At 56.9% G+C, this 12,905-nt stretch overlaps 1 protein-coding gene across 1 annotated transcript in view; it reads right to left on the reverse strand.

Annotated features, from left to right (window-relative positions):
* GRIK3 (glutamate ionotropic receptor kainate type subunit 3) overlaps positions 1-12,905 on the reverse strand; it is a 229,386-nt gene that overhangs the window by 34,897 nt on the left and 181,584 nt on the right. Inside the window, exon 10 of the mRNA XM_027059631.2 lies at positions 7,702-7,905. Within this exon, the coding sequence (XP_026915432.1) occupies positions 7,702-7,905 (204 nt within the window). The remainder of the gene's footprint in view (positions 1-7,701; positions 7,906-12,905) is intronic.

A 12,905-nucleotide genomic window follows, 5' to 3' on the forward strand; every position in this document is an offset into this window, starting at 1 on the left:
GAATGATTGTGGATGTAGAGGAGAGACACCCGGCAAGCATGTCCGTAGCATCTGCTGACGGCTCCCAAATTCCAAGCTGAAGAAAACAGTGCTCCTGGAACAGCCCCGGACAGGAGCCTGACAACGAACAGCCTCAACAACCCAAAATCGGAATAGAGGGCAAACAGTGCTGGCAGATTCTTGAGTGTCGATGGATGGGTCAACCACTACACCTGTAATTCACATGCAGGCTTCCTGAGCCTGTGGCGGCCTCACCTCCTGCCCGTGGGGAACGAGGCCTATGTCTCTCCCTGGCCTAGGAGAACTGTTATCTCTGTCTCCTTCAGGAAGGAAGGGCGGGTCTTCCCTGTTTCAGAGCCACAGGCACCCCAGGACGGACACTGCTGGAGCTCTGTCTCCAACCACCGGTTCCTCTCCCCCCACCTCACAGGGCCCCAAAGGTGGCATCAGCCCAGACAGGCCCTGCCCTGCAAAGCCCGAGGAATTGGGGGCAGTGAGCCCCTCTCCCTCCACATGCCGCTAGGTCCCAGTGATGCGTTCCCATAGCCTCCCATGCGGCTCCCCGGTGCCCTTGGCACAACTAAATTCTTATTTGTGAGTCACCGTTTAACACCTCGCTCATCTGCAGGTACATAATCTCCAGGAGGGCAGGGACTGAACTGATGTATCCCCCACATTAGCACAAAGCCTGGCACTAAGAAGCTCAGGAAAGTTCTTTGGTAAGATGGAGCAATGAAGTACCCCCCAAGGGTCCTGACCAACCTTTACCCCAGCCTAACGGGCTGAGCTCTGGCCTCAGTTTCCCTAATCAGTACCCCCATTGTCCCTGAAGCCACACGACCCATGCCAGTCGGCCCGGACCCTGCTCCCTTGCCTGTCTTTTTCCAGAGTTAGGACTCTGCTCCCTGGACCCCGGTCCTTGATGGGCCCCTTACTTCTGGCCTATTCGTTGAAAGCCCTCACCTGTCCTCATGGCCGTCCTCAGGTAGGTCCTAGTGACTATCTTTAGTTTCGCATCCCTCCCTAGTCATTGCCCGGGACTTCATCAGCACTGTGGCCACTAATAGCCTGGGAAAACCCAGATATATCTAAAGAGATGGGGACGGGTGCCATGTAGACATGACTGAGGGGTCACGTACCCATGCTTCACACACAGGCCTCCGGAGCTGCTGGGCGCCTGACAGTGAGAAATGAAGTCTGTGCCTTTCCCGGGCCTGCGAGAAGGGCCCGATTCCCACCTCCCACCAAAGGCTGTCCTGCGTCTGTCTTTTAGGATGACTCAGTAGGTGTTCCCCGCTTTGTGGCACACTGTGGGGGATGAACCACACCTGCATTCCCCCCTCTAAGAGAAGCCCCCTTCCCCATGCCCTGCATGACCCCAAGGGTGGAGAGGCTGGCATGCTCAGTGCGCCCCCCCCCCCCCGGCCCCAGGTAGTTACCCCACCCATGCCCTGGATAGCTCTTCCTCAGTATCTCTTCCTGACCCTCAGGCTCACTCAAGACCATCCCGCTGTGGATGCTGCTGCAGGGGCCTGACTGGTTCCCACGCCTGCTGTGCCAGACCCGGAAATGCATGGAAGTCCGGAGCCTGGGGATAAACCTGTTCCCCCTTCTCCCTTCACCCTGAGACATCCCTGGCAAGGCCTTCCTAGGGTGCCGACTCGGAGACTGGGCACACTGAGCGCTGACCGGCTCAGTGCGGAGCCCTCGTATGGCCTGTCCTGCTCCCGCTCCACTTCTGCCCCTCGCTCTCTCCCTGGCCCCCCAGCCCTGAACTAAATAGTGGCATCTAAGCCTCCGTCTCAGGCTGTGCTCTCCAGCAGCCAGGCTGAGACCATGTTCCATAAGGTTTTGTGGAATGAAGGAAGGAGCAGGTGGCCCTCAGTAGGGGGTCAAGTATGTCTCTATCGCTCCCTCTGACCTTTGTTTCCTTCCAGTCCCCCCTCACCCTGGCCACCTGTACCTTGACCACTCTTGCTTCTGGCTGTCTGGACACTGACCTCCTACCAGGCTCTTTTCCAGGTCTTTCCCAGGTTGCTCTCTGCTGGCTGAGTCCTGGCAGCTAAGAGTCCTTCAGTTGAATCTCACTGTGGTCCGGGTCTTTTCTGCGTCCCTCGCCTGTTTCACTGCTCATTCTCAGGCAGATCCCGAGCTGCCCCAGAAGTCTTCAGTCATTGCTCTGGGCAACCCGGCCGCCCTAAGAAGAGTCCACCTTGGCACTCTATCAGGAAATCCCCTGCCCTCAACTGTCCTGTCCCATCCAGGATTCCACCTGCCTCAGGTGAGCTCCCAGCATGCCTTGCGCTGGCCAGCCTGAAGGAGGCGTGTGGCAGAGCCTTTCCTGGCCACACGAACAGGGGCCCGGGGCCCCTTCTGACACTAAAGCACGTAAGCCAGAACTAAAACCCGGGTTATTGGCTGGAAGGCAGGGGACACAGAGGGTGATGGGGTCACAGCCTTGCTTGACGCCTGACCGTCCGTTTGCACAGGATGGGAAGCTCAGTGGTTATGACGCCACAGCCATGTCTCTGGGGGAGGCGTGCAAGTCCGCGTGCTCATTCGCCGGCCCCTGCTCTGTGTGCCCAGCCCATGCCAGGCGCTCGGGCAGCAGCCCAGAGCAGTTCATCAGGCACTCGCTGTCTGGAAGAAGGGTCGGGTGGGGGAAATGGGCACTTGCGGCTATGCCCTCCTCTTCGCTCTGCACTCAGCACTACAGGGGGGCACAGGGGCTGTCCGGGCAGTGCTATTTCTTTCACGAGGGCAGAGACGACAGGCCGGGGCTACCCATGACTGCTCCTTGTCTCCATCTGGTTCTATCCCCCATCTTGGTCCAGACCCATCCGTGAGCCGGGGAAATCTCCTTATCTGCTGTAGGGAGATGGAAGGACTTAGAGGGAAGAGAACTGACGGCTCCCTGTGGCCTGGAGGGCATTTACGCGTTCCCTCAAGGCCAGGCTCTGCTTCTTCTCTGCCCCACCCATCCCCTCCGATTCCAGGGCTGAGAAAGGCAGCCAGGACAGGATTTCTGGGTCTCTGAGAAGAGTTTGCAGGAAGTCAGGCCAGAAGCGTGCAGGAAGCCCACGCTGAGGGCTGACCGTGCACCCTCAGGAGATCTCAATCGTGCCAACTCGCGGATGCTGCTTGTTCCTCTCCTTTGACCTCCCTGCCTGCCACTTGTGCCCCTGTGTCCATGCTTTTCCAGCAGCCTCTCTGCCTTTGGCCCCTGCCACCTGTGCTCCCCTGGTTCTCCTTCTTCCTCTCTGGCAGCTCGGGCATCTTTTTTTTTTTTTTTTTATAAATATTTATTTATTTTTGGGAGACAGAGAGACAGAGTGCAAGCAGGGGAGGGGCAGAGAGAGAGGGAGACACAGAATCTGAAGCAGACTCCAGGCTCCGAGCTGTCAGCACAGAGCCCGATGCGGGGCTCGAACCCACAAACCGTGAGGTCATGACCTGAGCCGAAGTCGGACGCTTAACCGACTGAGCCACCCGGGCACCCCAGCTCCGGGGTCTTATAGAGTCCTCCTTTTCCTCTCTCCTTACACTTCCATGCTGTTTAGGTCCTGCCCAGGTTGCCATCTCTCCTCTGCCCAGCGGTCCCGCCTCTGACTGTCTCCTGAGGTTCCCCCTCACCCCCCGAGGCTCTGCTGATGACCTCCCTCCTTGTTCTGTCCTCTGAGGGCCCAGCCATCTGGCCAGCCACCTGCTGGGACCCCAACCCCAGAATGATCTCTGTACCTCCCGTAGTCCTCTTTTTTGCCAAGAGGCTCTTCACTTAGGGAAGACATTGCCACCTTCCCAGCTAGAAATTCACACCCCGTCCTGGTGCAGAACTCCTCCCTGTCCCTCACCTCCTTCACCCAACCATCCGCCAATCTTCTCGATGCTACCTCCTCATCTCCATCCTGTGCCACCCACCTCCCTCCTTTTCCATGCTTGCCTTCACCCAGGTCGCAGTCACAGCCTCCAGTACCAATCTCACGTGACCCCCTCACTCTACCTCTTCCAGCCGTGCCCTGTAGCTCTCAGGATGGAAATCAAATCCCTCCGTTTAGCACTCAACACTCTTCAAGACTCGCCTCTTGCCCCCTTCTCCAGCAGCAGCCTCTCTTCTCAGATTCAGACTCTCCACACTCTGAGAGCTCTGTTTCCACTCTCCAGCACGATCCTGGACACCGGGTGCTGGGACAGAAGCTCTGGATGGCAGGAAAGGCCAATGCCCCAAGTGAAGTAAGGGGCTGATGCCTTCGTGTGGGCCTCAGTTCCGTGTGAGTCTAATCGGTGTGAGTCAGTTTCCTGAGGCTATTTGGATCCAGAGGCTATCAGATCCGGGATCACTGTGGCCCACCAGGATGACCACAGCTGAGGGGCAGGCCCCTGCCACCACCATCATGTTCTTCCATGTGCACACTTTAGACAGCAGGCCTGTCCCCGTAGGAACGCTGACGAGCAGGACAGCTCCCAGCTGCTGCCCCATTTACGGAGCGCCGGGCACTCTGCTAAGCAACTTTGGGCTGTATCTCATTAAATCCTCCTACAGACTCGGGGAGAAAAGGCTTTTTTTTTTTTTTTATTATTCCCATTTTACAGATGTGGAAACGGAGGCCAGAGACTTTGAATATGTGCTAGACTCAGAATCTGAAGTCACCTCTCTCGGATTCCAGAGTCATTAAAACACCCGGGAGCAATTTAAGGCATAGACGGGAGCAGAAGACCTTCAAGAAAGAGGAAATGACAGACAGCGGGCAGTGAAACTGGAGAGAGCGACGGTCTGGGAGAGCTGGGGTGATGGATGGAGAAATCAGGCTCTGTCCTATCCTGTCTGTTGCTGGCCCTGGGGGAGGGGGCAGGGCTGGGGGAGGGGAGCATGTCAGCAGGAGGGGGTCGCACCCCGCACATGCCATCTTCCCCCATAACCCTGGCTCCCTGGAAGGCCGTGTGGCATGGGACAGAGGTGAGCAGAGTGTCAGAGGAGGACTGAAGTCTTGCTGGTCAGAGGCTCCACCTGGGGCCTCCAAATGGGCCTCGGGGGTCAGATTCTTGCAAAGGCAGGCATTCATCACTTTTACGTCTACGTTCAGATCCCTAATAAGAAAGTAATAATATTGCCAAGCCTTTACCACGCTATCTATGAGCTAGCGAGAAGACTAATTATCTGACGACACTAATAAATGGTTATGATGTTATTAAAAATGGCACCAAGCTAGGATTTATAGGCTCATCAATTGTAGGGAATCGGGTTTAACAAGGTCCCCTGCATGTCCCGTCAGGGCCCGCGCCTTGATGGATACTGGGCTGCACGGAGGCCACAGACGAGGCCCCCTCTTTTCCCCAGCTGAGGGTCAGCTTACAGAGGTCTGGTTGCTGCTGGGTTTTTCTGATCCACCCCCTTGCAAACGCTCTCCAAAGCTCTGGATGCCGGAGATGCTGTGACTGAGGAGGCTGGCACCAGCCCAGCTCACTTCCACATGTGGCCTCCGCTCTCCGTGTGACCCCCTCTTCCTCCGCAGCCCCGCCGGCCTCTGCAAATGACAGGCTCGGAACCCACCGGGGGCCCCGCGTTCCAGAGCCCCACTCGCAGAGCAGGAGTGGGGGAGCTGATAAATGGAGATGCCTCTGGGGCCTGCTGACTAATTTCCATAATAATTATAGTTATTACTAATAATGGTGACAACACCACTCCCTTCCGTTTATATTGAATTCCACGATCTAGGAGTGCTCCCCTACCAGCTCTCTCCTCCCAGCCACTCAACACGCTGGGAAGAACGCAGGGCAGGTATTAGTATTCTCACTGTTGAGTTAGAAAGTGGAGTTCAGGGACACAGAGGCACTTCCTGAAGCCCCCTCCCCCGGCCTCGAAGGAATAACCATAAGGATAAAGACGAAAACAAAGCAAGTACTGACATAATGCACATGGGTGAACGTAGCCCTCCCGACAACCTATGGGGCTGGTTCTGTTACCATCATTCCCATTTTACAGATAGGGGGACTGAGACATAGAGAGGCCAAGACGCTTGTCCAGGGCACACAGTAGCAAGTGGCAGAGTGGGAACCAAACGCAGCCCAAGTTCATGCCCTTTACCCATTACAGCCTCTCTACCGGCCTTCCACAGGAGCCCGATTTCCTGGGGCCTAGGAAATGATGCCAGGGTAAAGCTCTTCAGGAGCCTTCCCACTCTGAGCTCCAGCTCCCTCCCTTCCAAGTCTCCAAAGTCCCCGCTGGGCTGGGCGGGGCGTTCCTTTCAGCAGGGGCCGGGCGGGGAGAAGAGTGACAACAGTCCCAGAGTCCCAGCAGCTGGTACTTTTCAGGCAAAGGTCTGAAGCCTACCTCTCTGCCCTGGCTCCTGCCACAGATGGCTCTTTGCAGAGGTTGGACAGAGCTTCAGAAAGCAGAGAGCCTCCAAAGATTTTGCCGCTTGGAAATCCCAGCTCCCCCACTTACTAGCCGTGGGTCTTCACCTCTCTCTGCCTCAGCTTCCTCATCTGTGAAAGGGGTGGTGATAACAGTACCCACCTCACGGGCTTGTTTCGAGGAGAACTGAGAGAAGGGATAGAAGGGGGTCTGGCATAGGTTAGGGCCTTGCATACGTTAGCAGGTCCTTGATGAGTAATGCCTCTGGAAAGCTGAGGGCCCCCGGCTGGAAGGCAGGCAATGTTTCTTACATGCCAGCTGAGCCTGTGCTAACGGCTCCTCACTGAATTCCTGCAACAAATGCAGAAGCTTTGGTAGCTGTGGCTTACTCCTATTCTAGACGTGAAGACACTGAGACTCGGCGAGGTTGATGAACTTTCTCATCCCACACCTATCAGGTGGTAGAGTGGGGATCTGAACCTGTTCTATCCGACTACAGCCCGGGCTCCCGACTTACTGCCTCTGACAAGCCTTCCTCTTACCGAGGGCTTGCCGTGGGCCTCACCCGGTACCTCGTACCTCCCATCCCGTGTCACAATAATCCTATGAGGAAGGGAGGATTAACGCCCATTTGACGGATGAGGAAACCACTTACAGAGGTCCCCTGACCTGCCCCTGTTCACACAGCTGATGAGAAACGGCACTCGACCCTGGGGCCCCTGACTTCCCCCCACCTCCCTACCTTGTGGTGACCCTACACTGTGGCTTCTGTCTTCCTCCCAGGGTCCCATGAACCCCAGGCCCCTCCTACCAGCTGCTCCTTTGCCCCCCAAAGCTCTGCTTGTCTGCTTCCCTGGGTCACTTCCCCGTTCGGGCACAGAACTGCCCAGCTGGGCCTTGCCTGTCCCTTCATACAGCCCTCAGTTCCCTGCACCACCTGTCTCCCCCACGGGGCACAAAGCTGTTCAGGCACCGATGAATCTAACTCCGTGCCCTAGAGTGTGGGAAAGTGTCTTGCATGGGCACCTTGCCTACGTGGCTGGGGCATCCTCTGGTCACTCTTAGGGGAGCAGGAGGCAGTGGGGAGCTGAGGCATCCCTCCAGAGGGAGCTCACCAAAGTCACCAAAGTGGGGAAGGCTCGGTCAGATGGGAGGCAATACATTGGTGCAGGGCAACGTCTGGGACCCAGGGAGCATGAGCAAGGCAGGCCCAAGGCAGTTGGGTCCTCCCCAAGGTCACAACCTTTGTCTCCATCTTTCCTGCTCCCCGGAGCCCCCACCTGCCAGGATGCCCCACCCTGATGTGTATGGACTTGGCCAAGCCTCCCAGGGGGTGCCCTCCCGCTTACATGGTCGATGAGCTCCTTGATCATGCCGTTCCACTGGCCCTTGTCGTCCTGTGCCCCGTACTTCCCGTCCTCCACCAGCCGGATCTCGTAGGAGAAGCCGAGGATGTGGGCCAGCTCCTTCAGCAGGTCGATGCAGTAGCCCTCAAAGCGGTCATTCCCGAACAGCGTCCGGTCGGACTTCCGGAACATGACAAAGGGCTCCTCCTGCAGGGACAGATGGGAGAGGGGCTGACCAAGGCTGAGTGGGTTGGGGGGAGAGCTCAGGCTGGAACTTCGGCTTGTGCGTCTAAGAAGCCTTGTGGGGGGGCCAGGGGGCTTAGAAGAATGGCCTGTTAAGTCAGGCCAACACTGTGCCTCACAAATAGGCACCTTCTAGCAGTCCCTGGCTCGAGGTGGACTAATTGTCCCCTGGTCACAGAGCTAGTAGGTGGTGGAACAGGCATTTGGACACAAGACGATCAGATTCTGAATCCCAAGCTCTCTGCTGCACCATCCATGAAGGCCAGCGGTTCTCAAAGAATGGTCCCCAACCAGCAGCACCCAGGAAGTCCTCAGAGATGCACACTCTCGGGCTCCACCCAGGCCACCGGGCCAGAAGCTCTGGGGTGGAGCCCAGGAATCTATTTTAAGACGCTCCCCTCCAGGGGATTCTGTTGTCTGCTCACCCTGCGGCACAAGGCTCTCCGTCCAGTATCCTCCCTGTCTTCTCCCCCAAATACCTTCTCACGCCCCCCGATACCTCTCTCTCCTTCAGAGGATCTCAGTCTCCAGCATTAGGATTTGCTGTGGAGAGCCTAGCACGCAGCCCAGCAAGGGAGTGCTCGACAGACAGCGGCTGGCATTGCCTCCTCCCACCTTGACCTCACCCTTTTGGGGGTGGGGACCCACAACCCCATTTTACAGATGTAGTAAGGGAGTTCACGAGGACAAGTGACTGGTGTGAGCTCGCCCTGCTGGCACGGAGAGGATATGAACTCAGGCTTGTGTGGCCCCAGAGTGTAAGCTCTTAACCGCCTCACTGTGCCAGAGGCGCTGAGCCACAAGGGTGCCTCTCCCTGGTGGGCACGGGGTCCCCGGAGGGTAGCTTGTAGGGCCCAGGGCCCCCATCCCTTGTCAGGCTCCCTCCCTGCCAGGCGATGGGGAGCCGCAAGGGGCTTAGAATAGGGCACAATTCTTATTTAAGAAACAAACCCCTCGCCGCCCTGCAGAGAACTCGGAGAGACAGGACAGACAGTGGAAAGTAGCCATTGATTGACCTTGTCCGGTCTGAGGTCCAGGAAATGAGGAACCGTGGGCTCTGCTGTGGCAAAATCCAGGCGCACAGCACTGTCCGGAACCTGGGTCAACACACAAGTCTGTGTTTCCACTGGCTGCATCCACCCAGCTTCACTGACAAATCCCTGTCACCAGGCTGCGGGAGACAAGCCACCTCTCAGCAAACTCAACGTTTACTGAGCTCCTACTATGCACCCAACACGGCCTTAAAGTCTCTCAAGGGTTGTTTGAGGCAGGCCTCACAGGCTTGCAAGACAGGTGACATTATCCCCATTCAATAGATGAGGAAAACTGAGGCTCAGGGAAGGTCAGTAAGTTGCTCAAAACTTACTGCAGGAACTGAACTGCAGTCTGATAGAGGCTAGCTCCAGTCCTTCATGCCTGTGGCCTCTTGTTGGGCCTTAATCTTCCCTAAAGCCACCTCAGCATCCCCACCCCCATGTCAGAATGCCTCAGGTCTTTAGCTGACAGGTGACACAGTAGCTGACAGAGGGCACGTGTCCTGGCAATCCCATGTGCACATGCCCACGAGAAGGCACACGCCCGATTATGGAGGTGTCTTACCATTTTGTCAACCAGAGTGGCTATTCCTTTGACACTGTGGGCCCGTGGGGCAGGGTGAGCAATGAAGTCCCCAGAGGACACCCTCACCGGAGAGTCTCAGAAGCAGGAACCCACCAGCAGCCTCTTACCGGGCTCCCGTGGGTTCAGGTGGCCCCAATTCTCTGGCCCTGTTCCCCCAGAACTGCTACCTTTCAAAAACCCCACCCCAGGACTCATTTACTCTAAATTTTCAACAGTCCTTCGGGATGCCTCACAGAAAGGATGGGGGGAGCGTGGGAAGCCCCAAAGGGTTCCCGCCTCTCCAGGGATTCTGAGAAAACCACCTCATAGCCTAACTGGGTGAACACTGGGTCCTTCAGCTAGACTCCATGCTGAATCTCTGAATCTGTGTGCCTCCTATCCCACCCTACAACCAAGTAGGCAGCTCACAAGGTCGGAGAAGAGAGCCCAGGTGGGGGCGGGGAAGGTTCTGGGGCTACTTGGAGAGAAGGGGGGCTTTGGTTTGGGCACACATTGCCATTGTGCAAATCCGTCTCTGGGAAGGTGCTGCCCGAACCCTGGCAGGGGGCCTAGCGAGTGAGAGTTTCAGTCCTAACCTCTCCTTTTGCTTGGACATTCTTGTGCAGTGAACAACGTGCACCACTGTACCTGGCGGTGCCCTGATCTTAGCTCAAGGAAAGAACTGGAGAGAAGGTAATATCTCCCCCAGGGGAATCACCAACCACACACTGAATCCTGGGCACAATTTACCTCCTTCTGTAAAATGGGGATAATAATGGAACCTACCAGACAGGGTCGTTGTGAGGATAAACGAGTCAATCTGCGAAAAGCACTTACAACGGTGCCTGGCAAATGTAAGCTGCCAATATGACTTATTTATTTATTTATATTAATATCATTACCTTCTCTCTGTGTGCCGGGTAGTCCATTACTGCAGTGCCCTTTCCAGCCTAGAGACCATGCCCAAGGTCAGCAAAGGTTAAAAATCATAGCTGGCAGCCGAAAACCATTTCGGAAAAGGTCCCCGAGATAGCTCACTTCCTGACCCTCCCTCCACGCCCCTCCCTGGGCCTATTCTCTAAAATTAGCACTTCATTTGTGAAGCCACCACAGCCCCAGAATCTATACATCTCCATATAAATACGCTGCCTTCGGAGCAGCTGTAAAATGCCATTAATTTCGGGAAGTGCTTTGCGGATGGCATACATATTTAACAGCCAAAGCCCAGAGCATTAAAATGGTGCTCGCCTTAGTAATGTGTCTCTAGACCTGCAACATTTCCTAGGGGGTAATTCTGAACTCCGCCAACTACTTATTCATGGACTATTTCACAATTTATTACTGGAAATGTCCAGACAGCCAATTCACAAGCTCTCTCGGCTGCTAATCGATTGCTCAGTGAAGGTGCCCTCAATTTCATAACTTCACGCTCTTCTATTGCTCTGGGAGAACAGCCATAGGAGCGGGGTAATATTTCTCTTCAACAAGTCACAGGAAACAGGGGTCCAGAAAAATAACCTTTTCCGACTTTTCGTTGCCAGGGCTCACTTAGTCTGGTTTCTCTCTGATCACTTATACCAACGTGAGAGCCGGGCCTTGTGGTCAGTTTTTCCCGGCGGCAGGACCTGTGGAGTTGGGAAGGGGTCGTTTGGGGGGGGGGCGGGGGGGGGGAGGGATCCAGGGTGAGCTGCCGGGTATCAGCATTCCCAAGCCCCCTTCTGACACAGGCAGTGTTAACACACACCTGTATAAGCATACACACCTGTACACAATGCCACGGGCACTAATACCCCCATTCTCGATGTCCTGTCTGCCTAGTCCTGCTTGGACACAGAAGCTGAAGGCCCTGGATCCAAGGCCTCGGTTTCTGCCTGTTAGAACCAGGACAGAGCATTAGGAGTCCTCCCGGCCCAGCAGGTGGGGCCCGGAGGGGTCCCTGGCCTGGGAGGTTCTCCCCGCCCACACCCTGGCCTCCCTTTGCTTTTCTCCTTCTCCTGTGGCCCGGCGCCGTCGTGGGTCCCGCCTGCCTGGGAGTCTTACGAGGGCCCAGCGTGCACAAGGCACAAATACACCCATCGGTGTGTGTCCAGACACCCGGGTGTCGCTGGTCCAGTCCCACACCCACACACGTACCCACAGGCACGTCGACACCGCTGCTTTCTTCAGCAGCCCAGAGAACCCTGAACCTTCAAAGGCAGGGCCCCCAGGAGTGAGTCAGGTGCGTCTTCTCCATGTGTGAGCTGAGGTTGGGGCGGATGAATTTTTCAGGAGCCCGTGCAAGAGCAGAACCAGAGCAGAAGCCGGGGCCAGGCAAGGAGGGGGCGGGAGGGGGCGGGAGGGGGCGGGTGAGGGCAGGCTTCCAGGCTCTTGCTGCTGCAGGTTGACCTCAGGCACGGGAAAGGCCATCTGCAGCTTGGAGGGGCCGGGGGTGGGTGGGGGGAGTGGAGTCAGGGCTCTGTTCATCTGTGTGTCCAGGTTGAGCCGCGCTTTGCACCTAACTCCAGGTTCCGGGCTAGGGGAGGAGAGGAGGCAGGTTTAGGGGCAGCCCACGGGGAGCCGTGGCCCGTCTGCCACACCCAGATTCCAGGAAAAAGAAAGAGAGACCCCTCTCAATAGGGGTCCAGCCCTGTTCTCTAAGGGGAAAGTAGTTGGATGCTCCTGAACTGTGCTTCGGGACCCGCCTGTCACTCAAAGTGCCGTTGCCTGGACAACACACTTCCAGGCAGGCTGGCCCACCCCACCCGTCAGTGCTCTCAGCGGGAGGTGCTGGCCCCGCTTTCACCAGCCAAGCAGGGTGGAGGTGGGGGCTGGGTTTTCAGCCAGAGCAGCTGGGGCTGGGCCACCCTCCGCCACTGGAGTAGCTGTCCCAAAGAGAGCACCCCCGACCCCCCCCCCCCCCCCCCCCCCCCGGGGCTGTGAGACACTCAGACCACCCTGAGACTTTCAGGAGCATCTGGACCGGCTCTAAGTTTCCATGAAGGAGGCGCTAGGCCAGTCCTCTCCTGGGAGTGGGCCCCTCTCACTCAGGAGACTCAGGGGACATTTTCAGCCGGACACAGACTTCCTTGCAGACTAGCGCAAAGGCCGTGCGTCACATCATCCCCTGTCCCCGCAGGCTCTCTCTGCCATTTCTCTTCCTCCAGGAAAGACTGGGCTTCTCTCATTGACCCGCAGGGAGAAGCAGACCCTACTGTCCATGAGCTCGGGGCAGTGGGGATGCAGAGAGCAATCACGGGTCCCCCGCCCCCTGCCTCAGTCCATGTGAGCATCTGATACTGCAGGATGGGGTTAAGATGGTTGGTGGGACACGCCCTTCGGGTAGGTCGGTAGCTTTGTCAGAGGTCAAGGCAATAGGGGCCAGGGGT

The sequence above is a fragment of the Acinonyx jubatus genome, chromosome C1 (assembly GCF_027475565.1).
Source record: "Acinonyx jubatus isolate Ajub_Pintada_27869175 chromosome C1, VMU_Ajub_asm_v1.0, whole genome shotgun sequence".
In the NCBI taxonomy this organism is placed as follows: domain Eukaryota; kingdom Metazoa; phylum Chordata; class Mammalia; order Carnivora; family Felidae; genus Acinonyx; species Acinonyx jubatus.